This window comes from Falco cherrug, chromosome 5, assembly GCF_023634085.1.
Source record: "Falco cherrug isolate bFalChe1 chromosome 5, bFalChe1.pri, whole genome shotgun sequence".
NCBI classification, from domain to species: domain Eukaryota; kingdom Metazoa; phylum Chordata; class Aves; order Falconiformes; family Falconidae; genus Falco; species Falco cherrug.
In genome coordinates this window covers 28,433,634-28,454,499 of record NC_073701.1, presented here as the reverse complement: position 1 = coordinate 28,454,499, position 20,866 = coordinate 28,433,634, and the positions used below count along the sequence as shown (strand labels likewise).

At 38.2% G+C, this 20,866-nt stretch overlaps 1 protein-coding gene across 3 annotated transcripts in view; it reads right to left on the bottom strand.

The window, feature by feature from the left end:
- Positions 1 to 20,866, bottom strand: part of BRAF (B-Raf proto-oncogene, serine/threonine kinase) — an 88,402-nt gene that overhangs the window by 60,350 nt on the left and 7,186 nt on the right. For 2 of the 3 annotated variants that reach the window (XM_055710679.1, XM_027799371.2), the window contains exons 2-3: positions 12,120 to 12,221; positions 447 to 710 (exon numbers count right to left, since the gene is read on the bottom strand). In XM_055710679.1, the coding sequence (XP_055566654.1) occupies positions 447 to 710; positions 12,120 to 12,221 (366 nt within the window). Of the gene's footprint in view, positions 1 to 446; positions 711 to 7,580; positions 7,673 to 12,119; positions 12,222 to 20,866 lie in introns of those variants that run through there. The other variant, XM_055710681.1, reaches the window with a different exon arrangement.

Genomic DNA, 20,866 nt, shown 5'->3' with positions numbered 1-20,866 from the left:
GAAGCTGGGACTTGCTCTAAAGCGTTCACTGCTGCTAGTAACTGACATAGAAAACTTTCCCCAATCTTGCCCTGTTAAACTATTCAACAATTTTGTATAATACAAGAAACATAGCTTCTTGCCCCCTCCTAACCACTGTAAAACAGTAATAACTATTTATCCAAGAAAGCTGATTTGAGAAAAAAAAAATTCTTGAAGTATCTTCGTTGTTACAAAACTGAAAGGTTTTTATTCTGGATTATTGCTCTAATGGACATCTTTGTGTTTAACTTGTAGAAAACATTCAACGTATCAAAACAAGTGTGGCAGAGCACAAATAGTGATCATGACACCTCTTTGACCTCTACACAGGTATTTTTTCAGCTCCTAAATTAAGTTTTACATACAGAGGGAGAGAGATACAGGAAATACTGAGGTTACAAGTACGTGAATAGAAACTGACTCACCACAGTCCTTTGCTTGTTGGGCAGGAAGACTCTAACAATAGGCTTCTGTGGAGACTTAGGGTTATTCCGTGACATATCAGCAGGGTTTTGATAAACTGAAAGGGATGAAGGTGCTACAGAGAGGCTAGAAGAGGAAGATGATGCAACTGTGTCTGTTGAAGCTGAACTTGAGACAGAGAAATCAGTTCCATTCCCCATGGATTCCAATAACTGCTGTTCTCTCTGCTGTAAAGCATCTAGTTTGCTGGTGTATTCTTCATAGGCCTGTGAAGGAAGAGCAGCTGTTTTAATGATGTAGTAACCTCAGACAAAAACAGAAATCTAAATTCAGAATGATCATGAAATAAACTCATTCTAAACTAACTCAAATTTCCCAGGAATATGAACAAAATGATAGGGTCAAATTTTTCAGTAGGATGCAAAGAAGAAATGGCTTTCAGTTCATTAAATTAAACATTCTGAACCAACAACCAACTCTTTAGTAGATTAAATATATACAAAGATAAAAGAAATCATAATTCACAGTTTCAACACACCTGCACGGTCTAATTTAAAACTACTTTAAAGAAGAGAGCAATCTTTGTAACCTATGTTAGCTGCATTGCCGAAATACTGTGCTACAGTTAAATACATCTCGGGCAATAATAAAGAGAAAGCTGAAATCTGCTTTTTACCATCTGTATCTGACAACCGACCTAGCTCATTGCTCACCATCCTTCACCTCTGGTACTGTTCTTTCATTGTAAATAGTATAAAAAACTATTTCAGTTAGAATACAACTACGTTTGCCCAACTATTTTGTAGTATTACAGAGTACAAGTTTGCAGTATTACAAAGTCATTCATAAACATGTAGAAGTGATCCTTTGAAATAATTTAACATCTGTATGAGTTTATACATAAACTTGGTGGAAAATCAAATTAATGTGATTACTCATTGACCAAGTTTCTTAAATAAATAACAATCAGTAACATTAAATTTGCCTGTTATGTTTTTATTAAATATAGCCAAGTTAAACAATACTGCCAATTTGTTTGTATATATTTGTTTCCATCAACTTTGTCTTTGTAACAAGAAAATTTTTGATCTGTACCCAAGTATCACAATTATTTCTGCACCAAATAAATTAGTACAGAGTATCTTCAAAAATCTGAATCAGTTAAGGAACGTGTGTTTCATGCTATATAAGCATGTCATTGTTAATCAAGGACGTGTTCAACCTTTACAGACAAGAAACAACAGAGATATTACAAACCTAACATCCAAGCAGCAGGGAACAGAATTTTCTATTTAGGTCTCCAGAAAGACCAAGATCTATGCCAAGCTGCATAAATTTTCAATGCCACAAAGAATATTTATTTTAGGGAAAAACACTTTTTTTTGTAAAAAAAAAAAAAAAAAAAAAAGGAAAAATTTGTTTTCTTTAAGTTTTCTATGCATAATATGTTGCTAACTAAAGTTACAGGAGAACTGAACCGACGAAGAAGTCTGCGGGGTTGCGGGGTCTGCATGAGGAAAAAAAAATATTAAAGTTATGAGAAAAAATAACCAGCATTCAGTAGTGCTGCCACAACTTTTTTTATTATTTTTGTTTACATTTTACTATTAATTTATTTATCTGGGTTGTATGCGCAGGTTCACCTAACCCAGGCTGGTTTTGTCAAGTAAACAATGGTTGGCCCAATCTTTTTTATGGAAGTTCAGAATCCATCAGAACGGACCTATGTAAAATGTGTCATCATCCCCACAGAATTAACAAAGAGAATGATAATTTGACAGTGAGGACTAAGAAAAAGTATTTTAAAAAATGGTGCTGAACATCACTATTTCTAATTCTAAATTTTAAGTCTTTCATTTTTAATGGATGGACATAAGTTGCAGGAAACAGAGAACTAGTTATTATTTCTTTTCAGATGTCTAGCGTTTCACAAATAGACCCCAAACTTGGAGACTTAAACCCAAAACATTTTCATTCTTGCCCAATTCTACTGTCAGAAGTAAATTGAAAGGCTCCCCAATTATAAATAATGGCATTTTTTTGGCAGTACAGTAACACAAGTGTCCCTCTCCTACTTCTAGGATCAACTTTTCATGTAAATTCCAGTAAAACCTCCATGTGGCAAGAATTATTTTCAGTAAACAAAAAATAAGAAGCATAAACTGTTACCATTTCACCAATACTTTTCTAAATACTTACTTCCTTTTCTCATGAACATTGCAAAACATTATTTGAACACATGCAATGTTACGTTGCTTCCGGATACTCGAGGGCTTAGTTCCTTCAGAAAATTACACACATCTTTCAAAATATTCAATCCTACAATGTTTACGCTAGCAGCTTAATCTGTTAGTAATGTAAATTTGAAGTCAAATGATTTATCTTAAAAGAATAAACAATGAACATGGAAAGATGGGAGCTGCTACTGGCTTTGGGTTCTATACCATTAAATTCTGCATGAGCAGCTCTATTTTTTATGAATACAAAAGCTCTCAAGCAGTATACTGTTACTCAATGTCACAGCAGAAGATCCCATAACAAAACAGTAGAACTAGAAATGCATCAGTAGACTTTAAATACATTTTTCTTTTTTTTTAAAAAAATAACTTTTTATACAGAAGGAACAACAGTACATGCAGCAGAAAGAGAATACCTCCAATAAAATCTCATTTTCACAAAGATTAAGTACTTTGGTGAGACACTGGTTTCAGCTGATGACTAGCACCCATAGACCTTACTCAGCCAACAGCACCAAGTCAAAACACAGAATTATCCTATGGAGTTAAATTGAAGAATGAATTGAGTAGAAGAATCTAGAAAGAAATATATTCAGTTTACATATTCCCATTAAGAAGCAAATAATGTTCTACAAGAAAACTTTAATCTTGCTTTCAGCTTGATACAGAATCACAGGAGAGAAAGAAAAAAAAAAAAAAAAAGAGGATGGGGGGAAAAAAGGCTGGAATGTATCCCTGGAAGTCATGTAGTCCAAACACTTGTTTAACACAGAGCTAATTTTTAAGTTCAATCAGGTTGCTCAGGGCTTTAATAAAGCAAGTTTTAGAAGTCTTGAAGGATGGAGACTCCACAACCTCTGGGCAACCAGTTCCAGGGCTCAAAATACACTCTTGTGATGACAAATTTTCTCTTTCGAAATTCCCTTGATGCTATCTGCGATGTTGCCTCTTTCCCTTTTGCTGTCTGTGCATGTCTGTAAAGACTCTGGCCCTCTCTTTAGGTTGCAAGAGCCTGCAGATTCCTCCTTAGTCTTCTCCATGCTAAACATCGCTCTGCTGCAGTCACACAAATAGTAAGCACATGGCTTGCTCTCCATGCTGGTTAGGCACTTGCTAACGCAGCCTAGGCTGCAGTCCAGCCTGCTACTGTGAGGGCGAGTTACTGGCAGCTCAGCTTGTTGCTCACCAGTGCTCCCTGGTACTTTTCCTGCAGAGCTGCTACCAGCCAGCTGCCTGCCTGCACCAGTGGAAAGCCACCTTGTCCCAGGTGCAAGATGCTGCATTCGTCTTTGCTGTTGTACTGCTTCTTGTCATGAGGCTTCTGTTCAACTCCTCCAGCTTGTTTATCAGTTGCCAAAACCAGACTGTCTTCAGTAACATATATTTCTTCAACAAATTTGTATACTGTATCACTACAGTGCTCCCAATTTAGTGGGAATTTACAGTATTTCACACAGTTAAAGAAGAAACAATATTTGAAAAGCTGAATATTAGATTCAAATTGGCACATCTTTTCAGTCTACACATAATTCTATGGCTATCTAAAATAGAACAAAAAGTTAATTTTAGTTATATTGTGTACCATATAATATAGTCTCATACAAGTAGTAATACTCCTGAGGCTTCAACTATGTAAAAAGTATAGAAGCAAGCTGCCAAGTCCATCTAAAGCATTAGAAGTTGGCATGTTTATATAAAATGTCTGTATGTGCCAAAATACAACTGCTACTCACTCAGGAGGAGCAGAGCAGAAGTTACTTCTTAAATGTTGCAATCTATTGACAAAATAAAAACTGACCTCATAAGTCAACAGAATTTACATGACATTATATAGATGTGCCGAAAGAGTTCTTTTGACATGATTATGACAAGAGATTTTCTCAAAAATGTGGGGGTTTTTTAAATTACTTTTAATTTTTATTATACTTGAAATTTCCTTTCCTGGGCCATAACCAAGCTATACATTCAAGAAATATCATCTAGGGAAACAAAAAGCAACAAGTTAAATATTTTTTTTTAAATGAATCTGGGACAAAACCGAGTAGCATAATATGGTTTCTCCTTCTCCCTTGCCCCCTACCACATATCTGGTAAGAAACCCAATCTAAACCAAAGGAGACCCAACTGTTTTTACCATGCTCTTTCCTTTCCTCAATCAATTTTAGATAATATCCACACATTACAAGACTCTTAAAAGCCTGAACTACAGTTTCCTGGTCCTTGAAACTGAGATTGTGTTTCTATTTAAGAGACGTCTGACCTTTTAGGCTGTTCATCAAATGCAAATCCCACTAAGTTAAATGGGAGCTGAAGATAGACAGCAACGTACGTCAGGATTTCTTCATTTAGTAAGACTCCTAAATCTGTACTTAGTCTAACTTTAGACACTCCAGTTTTGGTCCAACATATCTGATCAGCATCTGTTAGAAGCCTAGTAAAAATTAATCTGAGTTTCCCCAGAACCGCCACGTTTCCTAGTCCCTATATCCAGAGTCAGCATTTTCCTGGAATCCCGCTAACAGTCTGAAACAACCTGAGATTCAGCACCCAGATCCACTTCAGACTGTACCTGCCTGCTCTTGCAATAAGCATACTTTAGATCAGCAAAGAAGTAATCTTTAATTAATTAATTTGAGCTCCTGTGTGGATTCTTCAGATATAGAGAAATAAGAAATGAAATACTGTCCTGAAATTCAACAGCCAAACTCCCAAAATGGCAACAGCAAGGTCTCTGAATAAAACACATTTAATAGTCCAGGAAAAGAGAAATCTGGGGGGTGGGGGGGGAAATCACAGTAGTTGGGGACAAACATATCTCTACCCCCACAATTCTCATTTGAAATTGCTTCCAAGCGTAGGAGTAGGAAAGCGGATGATTCCTTGAAGGCAGTACTCCAAAACTGACAGTTTTAGAACTTACTGATACCACTATCATTCTATCTCTGCATTTGTGTACCGTTTTATTTTGCATGGAGTCTGAATTAAAAAACCCGACAAGACACCAAAAAAACCCATCAGGCAGCTTACTTATACCGTTAGCTGAAGTAACCTACAGGTCCAGGACGCAACCTCAGACCACACAAAGAACTGTTTACATGCGAATGGGCTAATAGTGTTCAATTAAGTTCTCACAGATGAAGTGGTTGTAGATAATACTGTACACACGACTACGAGACAAGAAGGACACACAATGTATTTTGGAAGTTTAAATAAGGAAGGTATCCCTGAACAGTCATTAACTGTCTACAAAGGCTAACAAATCCGATTAATTCGTTTAAGCATGATCCCTCCCTTCTAAGTTTGAGCTGACTGCTTTTGGCCAGTCTGGATCTGCACAACCCATTTCAATTTGTGAACACCATTTGTTGTCTGTGCCAACTGCACAGATCTTTCTTCTCTCTAACTCAGGTTGTCTTCTTCGTCAGTACTTTGTTGGTAGAGATGAAAAAAACCAGAAACTAATTTTGATGGCCATTGTAGAAGAATATGCAACTGCATATTTTAACCATTTTTGCTAACTGAAACCCAGGTTCTCCCAGTATCATAACATTAGACTTCCTTGCAGAAAAGATTTCCAATATTTACTATGCCTAGACAAACCCTTAAGAGAAGGGGTTTTCCACAGTGAATCACAAACTGTATTTTGGGAAACAGCACTTCAAGGACAGATATAATGCACTAAGAAATGATGTGGGAAGACAAAAAACATTTGATGTTTTCAGCTGCTGTGATACAGAGTGCTTACAAAAAGTATGGTAAAACCTGCCAAGGAGCTCCTGCAGCCTCTTTTCCAGAAGAAAAGAAAAATGCTATTAATGATATTTCTACATGTACTGAGTCAAGCAGTTATTTCAAATATTTGACAGTGATTTCGAGGGGTCTGTTAGGTCTGAGATATATGCTCACACACAGGGGATGGAGGAAGTTAAGAACTCCGACTACCTAAGAAAGAATTTTAGCTACAAGCCATTTTTAGATTTTAATACAGCCACTGCTTACTACAGTTATTATTTCTTCCAGCCATAACAAGCAGAGAAGTTTTTCTTGTAATCATGTTAGAGAACATTGATAAGATTCCCAAAGCTATTACTAATTATAACAATTAGAATAAAGTTGCGTGCTTAATGATAAATGTTCTCTTCTTTCTTCTGTTCATTTTTTTCTCTGCCCCTGTACATTATACACATGCTCAGAAGTCTCTCTGCAGCTTTGGTCTCTTCCCTCAGCCCCTACTTCCCTGCCCTGAGAGGAGAGAGACAAGCTACTCACTGCCCTCCAACTTCACACTACATTTTCCACTCCTAGGCAGCTGTACACAAAGTAGCCCACCCAGGCTTGCAGGGCTTACTCCCTGTGCTCTACAGTCACTGTGGAGTGATGGATCAAGGCAGGGAGATAGCCCTGACTCCGAGTACCCTCTCTTGCAGGAATAATTAAATATATGCTGAACTCAACATAGCACATGTCAATCACTTTCAGTACTTCAAGAAATCCATTCTTTCATAGTCAACTGATGAAATATGATGGCTGCAACAACAGCTGTCAAGTTTTAAAGTTCTCTATGTAAAATGCAATGACACCCTCCACAGAATTTAAAAAAAAAAAAAAGCGCAAAAAAAAATTTTGGCTTTTCAATCTCAGATTAGCAAAGAAACAAAAGCTTCTGTTTTCTTGAGCAACTGTAACTAAGGCATAAATTCCTTTTTTACTTTCAAATGATGTGTATGTTTCATATTCATTGCACAAAAAATTTTAGTATATCCTTTTCAATGTTCAATTTTCAGAATTAATCTCGTTCAGTTCTTCAGCTTTCTTATGCGTGCTTCTGCTCCCCCCACCCCTTCCTTTCCACTTTTAATTGCAAAGCAATTTTGTTGCCAGGTTCAACCATAATTTTACTTGACATGTCCGCAGAGGCAGCTCGAACACAGGCCAGGAGCCAGCATACAGGGTGCTCCAAGTTCCTTGAACGTGAGCAGTTAGTAAGATGCCTAAGAAATGAAAGATAGAAAGCCAGACAGGAGTACAAAAGAATGAACAAATCCTATTGTGCTGAAACTCTACACACCAGTAGATGGATTGATAGCTGTCAAGCTTTTCATAGGTATACAAAAAGCCGTAGTTTTGCAGAAAGCACTACAATAAACCTAGATGTTTACAACAGTGAAAGGCAATATGGGTGAAAGCAAAAGTGTTCATTTGCAGGCACTTACCTAGCAATTAGCTTTGGATAATTCCAACTTTTGCTGAGAAGCAAAAAACATGCTTGCTGATAGCACTCAAGAGATGATCAACAGGCACAATCTACAGAAGTCCGTAAGAGTCACTCACATTTTATGGAAGATGCAAAGAGATCAGAGCAGTGGGAAGGTTTTAAACCCGGTACCAATTGATGAAAGGACTGAGAGCAGCTTTGTGGAGAAGGTCGTGGGGGTACTGGTGGATGAAAAACAGACCATGAGCTGGCAATATGCACTCACAGCCCAGAAAGCCAACTGCGTCCTGGGCAGCATCACAAAAAGTGTGGCCAGCAGGTTGATGGAGGTGATTCTCCACCTCTACTCTGCTCTAGTGAGACCCGACCTGTAGTACTGCATTCAGCTCTGGAGCCCTCAGCACAAGACAGACATGGACCTGTTGAGGCAGGTCCAGAGGAGGGCCACAAAAATGATCAGAGGGCTGGAACACCTCTCCTACAAGGAAAGGCTGAGACCTGCGGTTGTTCAGCCTGGAGAAGAGAAGGCTCCACAGAGATCTTATTGCAGACTTCCAGTACCTAAAGGAAGCTTGTAAGAAAGACGGGGACAAACTTTTGAGCAGTGCCTGTTGTGACAGGACAAGGGGTAACAGTTTTAAACTAAAAGAGGGTAGATTCAGATTAAATATACAGAATAAATTTTTTACAATGAGGGTCAGGAAACACTGGAACAGGTTGCCCAGAGAGGTGGAGACCCCATCCCTGGAAACATTCAAGATCAGGTTGGACAGGGCTCTGAGTAACCTGATCTAGTTGAAGATGTCCTGGCTTATTGCAGGGATGGTTGTACTAGATGACCTTTAAAGGTCCCTTCCAACCCAAACTATTCTATGATTCTAAGGAAACAATGGATAGGCGATCCAGTCCAAGTAACAGACTAGCAAAATTACCCATACAGATTCTGGGTAAAAGCAGGGCAATATTTGCACTTTATAGCCAGAAATGAGATTGGGGGGGGGGGGGGGGGGGGGGGCCGGGAGAGAGAAAAAAGGATGGGTAGAGTATAAGTTACATTACCTTCTTGTTCAAGCACTTCGGAGATAGTACACAGACCCTAGCATCAAGACCTAGACACAGCCTGGCCATGAAAGCTTGGGGATCATGCAGAGAAGTCAGTAATAACGGCCAGGTACAGAAATTGAGCAACTGGCATGACACTGCACAGCAGCTCTGTACATAGGAAGTTTGCTACTTCTAACAGATGTATTCAACAAGGTATGCTACCCACATGTATTCTACATACTCTCCTGTTCTTTTTACTCATATAAAAACTACTGTATTTTCTTAGTTCCGCATTTCCTAGAAGTAAACGCATTCCTCCATCACACTACATTCAAAGCTTTTTAGATATGGCTCTGTCATTTCATGTTGTGACCAGGGTTGTTCAGTCCCTTTTTCTCACAGGGGAAGGAATACAGAATGTCAAAACATTAGCTCTATCAGCGACAATTAGGTTCAGGTAAATTGCTGCAAAGTAAATTCTGACAACAGAAAGTATCCCCTATACTTGACCAAGCCAAAAGCAGCCAAAAAGGTGGGAAAGGCACAGAAAGGAGGCACTAAACAACTGCTGCTAGGTTGAAATGAACAGTCAAGGGTAGACAGTAATCTCGCTTTTGACTGTATCAGGTACTCTGTAACACACTACTTTTTCTTTCCTTCATAGACTTTAGTTTTACTACCGGAAATCTACACACTAAACAAATGACAGGTTTGTAGCATTTAATGCTGTTCAATCAATCCATCTGGGGATGATCTAACCTATCTAACAAGCATCTTAACAGAAAATCCTTCTCCTCTCTCATTCCATTGTCACGGCTTAACCCCAGCTGGCAACAAAGCACCAGACAGCCAATCACTCACACACCCCTTTTCTGCCACAGCAGGATAAGGGAGAGAATCAGAAAAGTGAGAAAACTCATGGGTTGAGACAAAGACAGTTTAATAGGACAGAAAAGGAACAAAATAATAATAACAGCAAAAGAATAAGAAAATACAAAACAAGTGATGCACAATGCAATTGCTTAGCACTTGCCGACCCATGCCCAGCCAGCTCCTAAGCAGCTGCCCCTGGCCAGCTTTCCCCCCAGTTTATAAACTGAGCATCACATCATATGGTACAGAGTAACCTTGTGGTCAGTTTGGGTCAGTTGTCCTGGCCACATCCCCTCCCAACTCCTTGTGCCCCCTCCAGCTTTCTCACTGGCAGGGCATGAGAGCTGAAAAACCCTTGACTTAATATAAACACCACTTGGCAACAACATCAGTGCGTATCAACATTATTCTCACACTAAATCCAAAACACAGCACTGTACCCCAGCTACTATGAAGAAAATTAGCTCTATCCCAGCCAGAACCAGGACACCCATTTTCTAGGTTCTTGGCTCACAGCTGCAAGCTCTCGCCTTCCCTAACCTTAACCACAGCTTTGGGGCTCACTGGACTTCATGATGACCAAGTTCAATCTACTAACTGGATGGCAAACTAATCCAACGAAACCAGAATATTTTCCTTCCAGGTTAGTGACTGGAAGTGGCTTAGCCACTACCGGTACTGCAAGTACCTGAACAAAGGAAGCGGAGGAACCACACAGCAAACAGCTGGGGAAAGCATTTCAATGACGGTGGACTCTTTTTCACAGGACTTGCTGTCTCATGGGATAATTCAACTGAAAAAGCAGAATCCTGGTCACTTCCATCTTCCTCCCAATGGCTTAATGCTCCCTAGCCAGTACCAGCACTACTTGTCGCAAGACGTGCTTTGTGATCCAGCAGAACTCACTGCTGCAGAGGAACACCCTGCTCCGTCTTGCAGCGCTTCTCTACCACGTTGATGAGCCAGAGTTTCATCTCAGTGGCACATGGAACCACTGGACTTTCAAATCTACTTTAAGCTTCATGGTTTGTAGTCACCAAGTATTTCAGACTTACCACACTTTTTACACTCCTGTAATAATTTCCTAGTGTATATTTACAACTGCAAATGTCCTTTTCCCCATCAATGAACCGCAGAATAACCAAAAAGTTTCCAGTGTAGGGATCTCAGTTTTAATTTAGATTAAAGCAAGTGACAAATGGCTGCAATGAACAACTTCACTACCTGAAATCCACACTTAGTACAGATTAAGCTCATTATTACTGCAATTTGATACACACTCTAATGAAACCAACATACATGTGGCAATATTAAGTCCAGACACATGGAATGAACTGGTTCAAGTGAAAATCGAGTGTATTTATATTATATACCACTAAGTGGTTAAAATAGTGATTAGCACTTGTTCAATACTCCCATTTCACATCAGCAATAAGTAAAGCAACTATGGAGGGCCTCATTTGACCTTAACTGTTAAGGACATTATGTCAACATTTGTATAATCAAGCTAGTGCCCTGCTCTGACATATTAAGATAAAACCTAAAAGTACCTCAAATAATGAGATCTTTATTTTTAATTACCCTGTGCCTTCAGGCAGCAATTACAATTAAAAAGACTACAAAAGAAATCTGGTTGACCTCCAGTTACTTCAATACTTGAGAGAACCAAGAAAAGGGCAGGGTTTGGAGCAAGTGACACCCATTCAATTCCTAATAGATGTAACCTATGCATGCAGTCCTTTTTTATCCTCTTAATGGTCCTATGTCAATGCAACTTTATGAATCTGGACTGATGAAAGAATACACAAATTTAATTTGTAGTTAGTTTACAAATTAAACAGCTTAAAAATATTACCCCACCCTACAATTTTATATACTTCTTTAAGAAGTTCCCGTCTACTAACATAATTTTTTAGATCCTACATGATTATTTTTGGAAAAGAAAAAAGTCAACTGCTTTAAAAGCAATGTTAATCTTATGTTTTCATGTGTATGTGTATATGTTTGCTTTTAACAACAGAGCATGACTTTTTCTATTATACAATCTTCCCCCAGCACCAAAAAAGCATGCATTACATTTCAATTGCACCAACATAATTATTAGACCATGCCAGTGATCTTCCCCTAGTGATGCGTATCAGGAATACCATACAGTTCCTTTCTATCTCCAGGAAGTTACGCTTCTGTTGCACAAGGAGAACATTCTCTTTTATTAAAGGTATTCTCAGTTTTAACATAAAATGGTTCATATAAGATCAAGATAACACACCATTAATCTAACCACAATCATTTGAATGTAAACTTACCTCTAAATATATTGATGGTGGGTTATGCTCTCCTCCAAATTTATCTAGCAGTGCCTCTATATGTTCTTGCGTTAATTTAATCATCTGTTTGATATTCCACACCTAAAACAGAAAATTAAAAATTTTTATAATCAGAAACAGCATAGAGAATCTGTCCTAAAACAACAAAAAAAATACATTTCCTTGATATTTAATAACAGAAGTCCATAATAAAAAATCCTGTTCATCCACTGTCAGTAATACACAGCTTGCTTCTGAGATAAACAGAGAAAAATTAAATTTGGTTCTAAAATTCAGGGACCATTGAATTAACAACTTCAGAACAGTTTATTTTTCATGTTTATCAAAATTGTAAGAAGTATTTTCCTTGGAAGACTTTGCAATCCAATTTATACAGTACTACAAAGTTTAGTGGAGGAGTTAGTCTATCAGACCTTAAGTCATCTGTGTAAACAATCACAAAACCAAGACCTGCTGTTCTATTTGCATGGGAATAGGATGTCTTGATCTTAAAGAGCACCTTCTATACCCTGTCTTCTATACTCTGTCTACCCTGCAAGTTTTCTTACAGACCTCAGACGTGATCTGTATAAGACATTTATTTCTAGTACACAGGGAAGACTTATGGCACTGCACTGTGAAACATCTTGGGTTTACTCATTCTTCATGTCTTGAAAGAGTTAGTTTTAGGACTTTGATACTATTGTAGGTGAACAGTATTATGAATCCTAATTTATACCTTAAAAAGCCAGTGAGGCACAAACCCAAACATTTAAAGCAAAATGCTACGCTGATTTAAGAAGCCACTACAGTTCAACCAAAGTCAGAAATTTATAGTGGGGTAACGGGGAGGAAGAGAAAAGAATCTCTTCTTCATAGGTAGTGTTATACAAGCTATTTATCAAGAAGAAAATATTACATCAGAGTTATTAGACCAAGGACGGAAGAAATGAAGATAATATAAATGGTGCTTCTTCCAAAGCTTTTTTTTCTGCTTCACAGATGATAATATGTATAGCCTTAAGACCAGGTCTAGATTTACAAATTTTGACAACCTACCTCATCAGAAAGATGATGCACATAACTTTATATTCTAAAGTAGATTGGATCCTATTACTGGTGCCTAAGCTGGATCAACACAAGTTTTACTGTGAAGCTTGAGATGTTCACAACGAAAACAAACTCTAAAATACAGAACTCACATTTTGCACACCACCTTATTTACCCCTTCTAATTTTAGACATCAGTTATTTACCAGCGATTTCCTAAAGTAAACTAGCAATTGATTCACTTGTAGCCCAAGTTTAGAACAGACACTAGAACAAAGATTTCATCAAGAAGCTACAGTCAAGCAAAAATAAGTTTGCTCAGGGACAAGCAATCCAAACTACAAAAAGTGAGGGAAGCAGGGGAACACCAAAGAGAGAGTGCTATTTCAAGTATTCTGTATGTAAATTCCCTTGAGGCAACTGTGGAAGTCAGCTTGCTTCTAAACTCACAATCTATCACGTCGAAGCTAGGACTCCCAACCAGCAGCGAAGAGAAGGTTTTCTCTATTTTGCTAGTTCTTTCCAAGATGGCAAGTGCTGGTTGTATGCTTGGTGAAAGAACAAGCTTGAATCAACACTATTTCAATTAACCTGTTCAATGTAAGAGTTTAGGATGCTTAGTTCCTGTGTAACTGATAACATGCTGTTAACCTGGGTGTGCATATAGAAAATCCCTGGCAAACGAAGGAATCATCTCAGGATTGCCTTCACAAACAGGTTTCATTAGTACTTAACACAACGTCTATTACTTGGTCATTCTGACAACTTTACACACTGAAAGTTTTCATCAACATACACTGTACCACAAACAATATTGACAACTTACTATACTTAAATGCCTGGCAATAGGGAAGGTGGGGATGAAAGTTGCTTCACGGAAAGTAACCCAGAATTGCAGAAAGGTTGAGGTTGGAAGGGACTTCTGCTGGTCATCTCGTCCAACCCCCTCCTCAAGCACGTTGCCCAGAAGCACAGATCATTTTTTGAGCATCTCCAAGGATGGAGACTCCACAACCTCTCTGGGCAACCTGTGCCAGTGCTCAGTTACCCTCACAGTAAAAAAGTGTTTCCTGATGTTTAGAGGAAACCTGCCATGTTTCAGTTTAAACCCATTGCCTCTGGTCCTATCACTAGGCACTACTGGAAAGAGCCTGGCTCTGTCTTCCTTTCACCAACCCTTAATCATCTTTGTGGCCCTTCACTGGACTCTCCCCAGTGTAGCTGTCTCTCTCATTCTGGGGAGCCCAGAACTAAACACAGCACTCCAGGTGTGACCTCACCATTGTGCTAAGTAGAATGAACCCCTGCCAGATGAGTTTCCAAATACTTCTTTTGAAGACTGATAGTGAGTAACTTCTTTGCTCATGTTTTCTATTTTGTGTCCATGAGCACAACCTTACTTCTCTCTTCTATTACAGTAAAGATACAGAATAACAAATATAATTGAGAAACAATAACATGCACAAGGGAAGCATGTTATTTAGAAGATGTGGGCAAGAAAATCAAACAGCCTTTAACATGGGCAGAAATCTTCCTGCTAAGTTAACAGCATGGCAAGAGCAAAAACTGAGTGACTAATGAAGAAAATTTTAAAAAAATTAAACTTACTGCCAGGCTATGGAAAAAATGTCTCCACCTGAAGAAGCTGAAATTAGTCTAAAGGAACACAACGTTGCTCAGAGAAGCTGAAAACAATGCTCTGAATTACCTACTATACACCTGTGCACTAAAGAGCCTTTACACAAGTGAATCTTAGAGACAATACACATTTCTATTATCTTAGAAAAGCTATTCACACAGTTAAAAGTATGCTGAAGGCAGAAGGAAATTTATCAAAGTCAACCATAGCAACAAATCATTACTTGTTGCTCACAGAAATGGAAAACCTGTTTTGTGAGCAATATTTATCAAAAGTCTTCTGACAAGCTGGAAAACTTTCACAAATCTAGTATTGACTAGCATATTCTATGCCTAATCAAGTACGCAGAAGAACACATATGCCAAGGCAAATTTCCAAGCTTCACAATTTCCCTTTAAGTGGCAACTTTACTTATTTTTACTTCTAGAAAATTTACCTTTTGGCTTCCCATATCAGTGAATATGCTTATACACAGTTTTTGCGGTCTGGAGCAACCCTTAACTAGCTAGCCCCTTGAGAATCAACTCCTGTGGAAGTATACTGCATCCTACTATGCAGGATCTACAACTACTTCAACTGAAGGAACTCAAGCCTTTTCCTAACTGCAATTTGAAATTAGTGCTCTGTGCAAGTGACCTCATGCAACTCAGAAACGTGTGCTTCTGCACAACACAGTACCCACAGGTTCTGCCTCACAAAAAATACACCATACCTGTTGCACTTACACAGCCAGCAGAGCCAGCCTGTCTGTTCCCCTTGCAGAGTTGCTTGTTCCAATAACTCATCTCAGCTAAGTTTGCATCATGTGCGCCAGCGCAGCCTTACAGACTTTGAGACAAGACATACGCCAATCATACCTGTGGAAGAAACCTGAAACACTAGGTTCTTAAGAATTAAATCTTCTGAGTTCAGTAGTACTCACAGACATACGGGTTTCTTTCAACTGTGCAAATGAAACCTAAGTGTACAAAAATTGCCTAGGATTTTAGGAAGTGTCTCACTCTCCATAAGCACACACATTCCAGGACAGCAGCAAAGAACTACCAAACAACAGGGACAACAAAAACATGAAATGTAGAATCCTTTTAGCAGTTCTAGATCAAAGAGCTTGTTCCTAGATAACAGAATAAACCCAAGCTTTTCAAGTTAAACACGTACACATTAATACCATTCTTTCCTCAAGATCTCACAACAATCCCTTTATCCACACTTTATTCACACTTTCTCTAGAATAAGAGAAAATTGCAGAAGGCTGCTGGTCATTAAGAAAGAACAGACATAGCTTTTGATAACCCTTATGAGCACTCCACCACACTTAGGAAGCTCCACACCTATAGGAAACCATAAAACCACAATTGCCAAGTATCTCGCAGAAATATAAAAAATTATGCCAGCCTAAGTGACAGTTGCTAGAAGTCTTAACGTTTTCTAAAGTAAATCTGCAATGTACCTAGTACCATCCCACATCAAGTCCAGTCCCTTCCCACAATCAGCAGCAAGGTTATTTGAGACACATTGTTTCATTGTAGCTCCACGAAAAAGTAATGAATCCTTTACAACCTGGGTAACCTTATCATTTTTTTTTTTAAAAAAAAAAGCCTCAAATTAATTATTCTGTCCTGTGTGGTTAGGTTAAGGTTATTCTCTGTCACAAGAGATTAGATTTGATTCTCCTTTTAGTGCTGCTGATACAAGGAAGCTGACACAGGCTAACATGGACACAGGCAGCCAGAAGACTGGAAATATTCCAGATATGCTGGAATATATCAACTTGTATCTGCCTATTGTGGATAACTGTGCATTAATTTTGCAAATAAGCACTCCCTTGCAATGTAATAAAGATGATGACCTATTTCAAGCCAGAGGCAAGCCAGATACAGTAGAAGCCTAAATCCATTCTATTCAGGGAAGACTATGGCTCCACAAATGTGAGCCTATAAGCCACAGTTATTTCTGCATCTTTTGCTGCTTGTCAAAACATGCAGTGCCTGAGACAGCACAAAACAAACTATCTTTTATACTTTTTGCACCTGGCATCAGTACTCAAATCTTACAGCACATCTCAACTCTAAGCTGCATGATTCACATTTGGTAGAAGACACCTGAGAGTTCAAATATATTCTGTAAAGAAAAAAAAAAGCCATTATTTGTCCAGGCACAGTATGTTCTGCATTGATGGAGGATACTTTGATAGAATCAAGGTAATTAAAAACAGAAATAAGAAATTAAGCATTTAATTTGGAAACTGTTCTATAAGGAGGCCAAAATCATCAATACCTATCCAATACTATTCTAATCAGTCCCTTCGGGCTTCTTTCTTACACAATCAATTCAATTGTTCGGTCCACTGAACTAGGGTCCACTTTGTCAGAAAATGCTTTAGAAAGCTGTCACGCATGAGATTGTTCATAGCTAGACTAACGTCTTAACTAACTTGATAGTGAAGCATTAGGGAGAGAGGCATGAGGACATATGAAAGGGGTTAATAACTCAGCACCTCACCTCACCATTCACATGTCAAAATGCAGAGTTTGCATTTTCCAGTTTCTTTCCTGAAAATCACTCTTATCTCTTCCTCATGTTGCTATTTTTTCTTGAGATACTTTACACCCGCATCAAGCTTGAAATGTTCTAGTTTATTACAAAGCTTGTTCTTAATTTTCTGCATTGCCTGCTGGAACATGCACATACAGTGGGAAGGACAGTCCTTTCCTTCTTCCTTTACTTCAGCCTCTAGATCTTCTCCATCTCTCAGTGGAAGATTCTCTCAACTCCCACATCTGCTGTGTTAATTTTTCCATTTTTCCTACTCTGCTGGCTTTTCATGTCTACCACATTTTCAATGCTGTAGTTAAACTTTTTATTAAACAAGTATGAAAAATACTATCAGTTGAAAAACTACTGAATTGAAAAGCAGCTTGCAATGGGTTTCACGTACAAGTTTACACAAGTGACATAAACGTAAGCATTGAGGCTGCCTTTCCTAGTTTATTTTCCCCAACTTTTTATTAATGTTGGTGAATCATTTTTATCACAGCTCCTTTACAATGTCTGAGATATGAACTCTGACAGTGTTATTTTCTTTGTTGGCTAGCTAGACAGTTCAGAATGGGTGTGGTTAACATTTACAATCACAGAATAGTAAGTTATGGACAATATCTACAGAAGTTACTGTAGCCAAGAGAAAAAGGATCTGGTATCTCTTTTTCCACAAAAGTCTATGAACATATCTTTCTAGGCTGGTCAAGAATGGCCTGGTGAAGATGTGTAATAGTATATTCAAGAAGGAAAATCCTCAAGAAGAGGTACAACTTTTTTTGTACCATCATGTCTGATGACTAAGATCATAACTAGGTCAGCTAATACAGTAAAGTGATCAGAAGGTATCTGTTGTAAGCACAACAGTTAGTAAAATATTAAAAAGGTTTAAAGATGAAAACTATTTTTGATTTAACAGACAACATTTTTTGGGAAGGAAAGGCCAATTCTTATCCCCCTGTAACCAGCAGTGCAGGTTTTCAACTGTGGCTGTTGTGACACTGCTCCTGTTAACCAGTAAACCCCACCAAACCCAAACACTCAACAACTCCCTCCCTACTCCAAAAACCTAGGAAGTATTTGACCAAGCTAATGCTCAAGTATCAGAGTATCATCTTTGAGGAGTTAGCAGCAGAAACTCTATTGACACAACCAGCAGTAGACTAACCCTGTGATTCCAAAACAAACACATTCAATAAAAACTTGCTTTCTTTACTAGAGAACTTCCACCACATAAAATCCTGGTATTACTTAAGTTTTTATGTAATATTTGTGCATCTCTCATTTATTTACAAACCACCAGTTGTAACTGAGAGCAATCTATGTCTTTTCCTTTGTTTATTTCTAAACATGAATGTAATTGCTCATCATTCAACCCTACTCTTAAAGCAGAATAAATAGCCTTTCAGTCTGGCTGGCCTTTGTCTCTTAAGTTGCCTCTTCTTTAACAAAAGGAATTCAGACTTCAAATGTTCCTTGCTTCTTAAAAGCATTTACAATTACTTTTTTTAATATAGTGATAAATTGTAAAGGATAAAGCTCAATAAAGTCTACCCTTGAAACACAACCAAGCAGTTTGTCTAGAAGAACAGTCAACAAGAGCCTCTGGCAGTGGTTGCTTCACAGCTTACACCAACCTAGAAGGTGGGTGCAACTATCGTATTGTCCTTGGCTATTTACCCCTGCTCCCTTCCTTACGCTTTCTCCAGAACTTAAACCTTCGGCTGAACTATTTCAGCATGCTAAACAAGCAGAAAATTGTTCTCTTTGTCAAGGTTAGTTTTCTGCCAGTCTAGCGTGCTCAAACAGCTTGGCAAACGACCCAGTGACCACCTAAGCTGGGGAAAAAAGCCACCTTTCCTCTCCACAGCCCACAGTTAGATGGATTCAGGCTACTGTGAAATAGCAGCCTTCTTGTTTAAGTTTCAACTCTCTTTCATTCCCCCACTTTTTCCATCACCTGCCATCTTTGCTGCTTGCTGCTAAGTAGAATTTTCCTCCAAGCACTATAAAAAGGAAAGTTAACAAATGGTTTCTACCGCAGTAGAACAGCAGTGTGTGAAAAAATAAGAGGTGCCTGTATCCTTCATTTAAATCATTAACCACCAGTTGCACAGCTTTCTTTGATCTAACTGAATCTTTAATTTAGTATTCCATAAGGCTTTTGTGTTGCACTACTACTAGCCCTTTTGTTCATTTTGGTACTTAATTCAGTAGACATGAGGATCATACAGAGATCAAGTTCTGGTACAATTCACTGTATTTACATTTATGAACTTAACTTCTCCCTAGACTGTCACAGGTTTTAACCAAAAAAAACCCCAAACAAAAAAACCCCCACACACAACCCCAAAAAAACACAACACGAAACTACCCAGATTTTCTAACTCATTTAAGAATGCAGTTTTGCTTTAGAGATATAACTACCACAGACTCTCAAAAACTGTTAAATCCATACGGCAGTGAAGTTCAAAAAAAGACAATCATGCATACAGCAGACTATTTCTTTGCACACCTTAAGCTTAAGACAAGTCATATTTGCGATGAAAAGCAAGCAGCCAACCAGCTAATTACAATAATAAGAAGAAAACACTAGTCAAGCAGAGCTCTTAAACGGCTTGGATCACATGAATTAAAATGACAAAACAAATTAACTCAGTCTCAGCTGAACTACAGAACTTACTCTGCTCTCTCCTTGCCAGAGCACACAATTAATTAGACTATCCAGAAAAGATAATCAGCACCTATTTAACAGTTAGTTTTCAATCCATAAAATAACTTGTTACACACTTCACAATATTCCACCACTAAACTATTACTACACAGTGCATGTGTTTCCTGACAGCTGGTTAGAAAATGTAGACAGCTGGAATTGTTAGTCAAATACAAATATATTCTGTTTGTTTAGAAGTACCTGTGATCCAATAAAGTAACTAAGGTATCGCATTTTTTATCACAAACAGGTCTCAAAACCTAAACCAGAGCAAATGTGATTTGCTCCCAATCACAGAGAACAGTCACAAATAGAAACTGCCACAGAAACCACATTCTCCTAAACGGCATTCTATGTTCTACTCAGCAGACCATGCTGCCTTAGTAACCCTAATACCAACATGAAAAATGAAACAATTTTAAACGCAGAATTGGTTCCTTGCCACTCATTGTAGAGTTGGAGAGTTAAAAAAAAAATAAAAATAATCCAAACCAATAAACAACAGCTACCATGGTAGGATGGTGAAAAGAACCATCTAGTTTAGAAAACTGAAAAAAAACCAACACTGGGAAAGATGGAAAAGTACATTTAACACCAGCTTTACTAATAAAGATACTGTTTAAGGGGTCTCACTACAGAACAGATGAAGATATTAGAGGTGGTATACCCCTTTTTGTGGTTAAAAAAAAATGAATCCCAGCCACTTAGTTAAGCAACACATTTTTAAACAGTAAGTACATTTTCTTCATTAACTACCTCACTTGCTTGCCTCCTAGAAAAAAGGTTTTAAAGCAAGTTGGTACCCTTC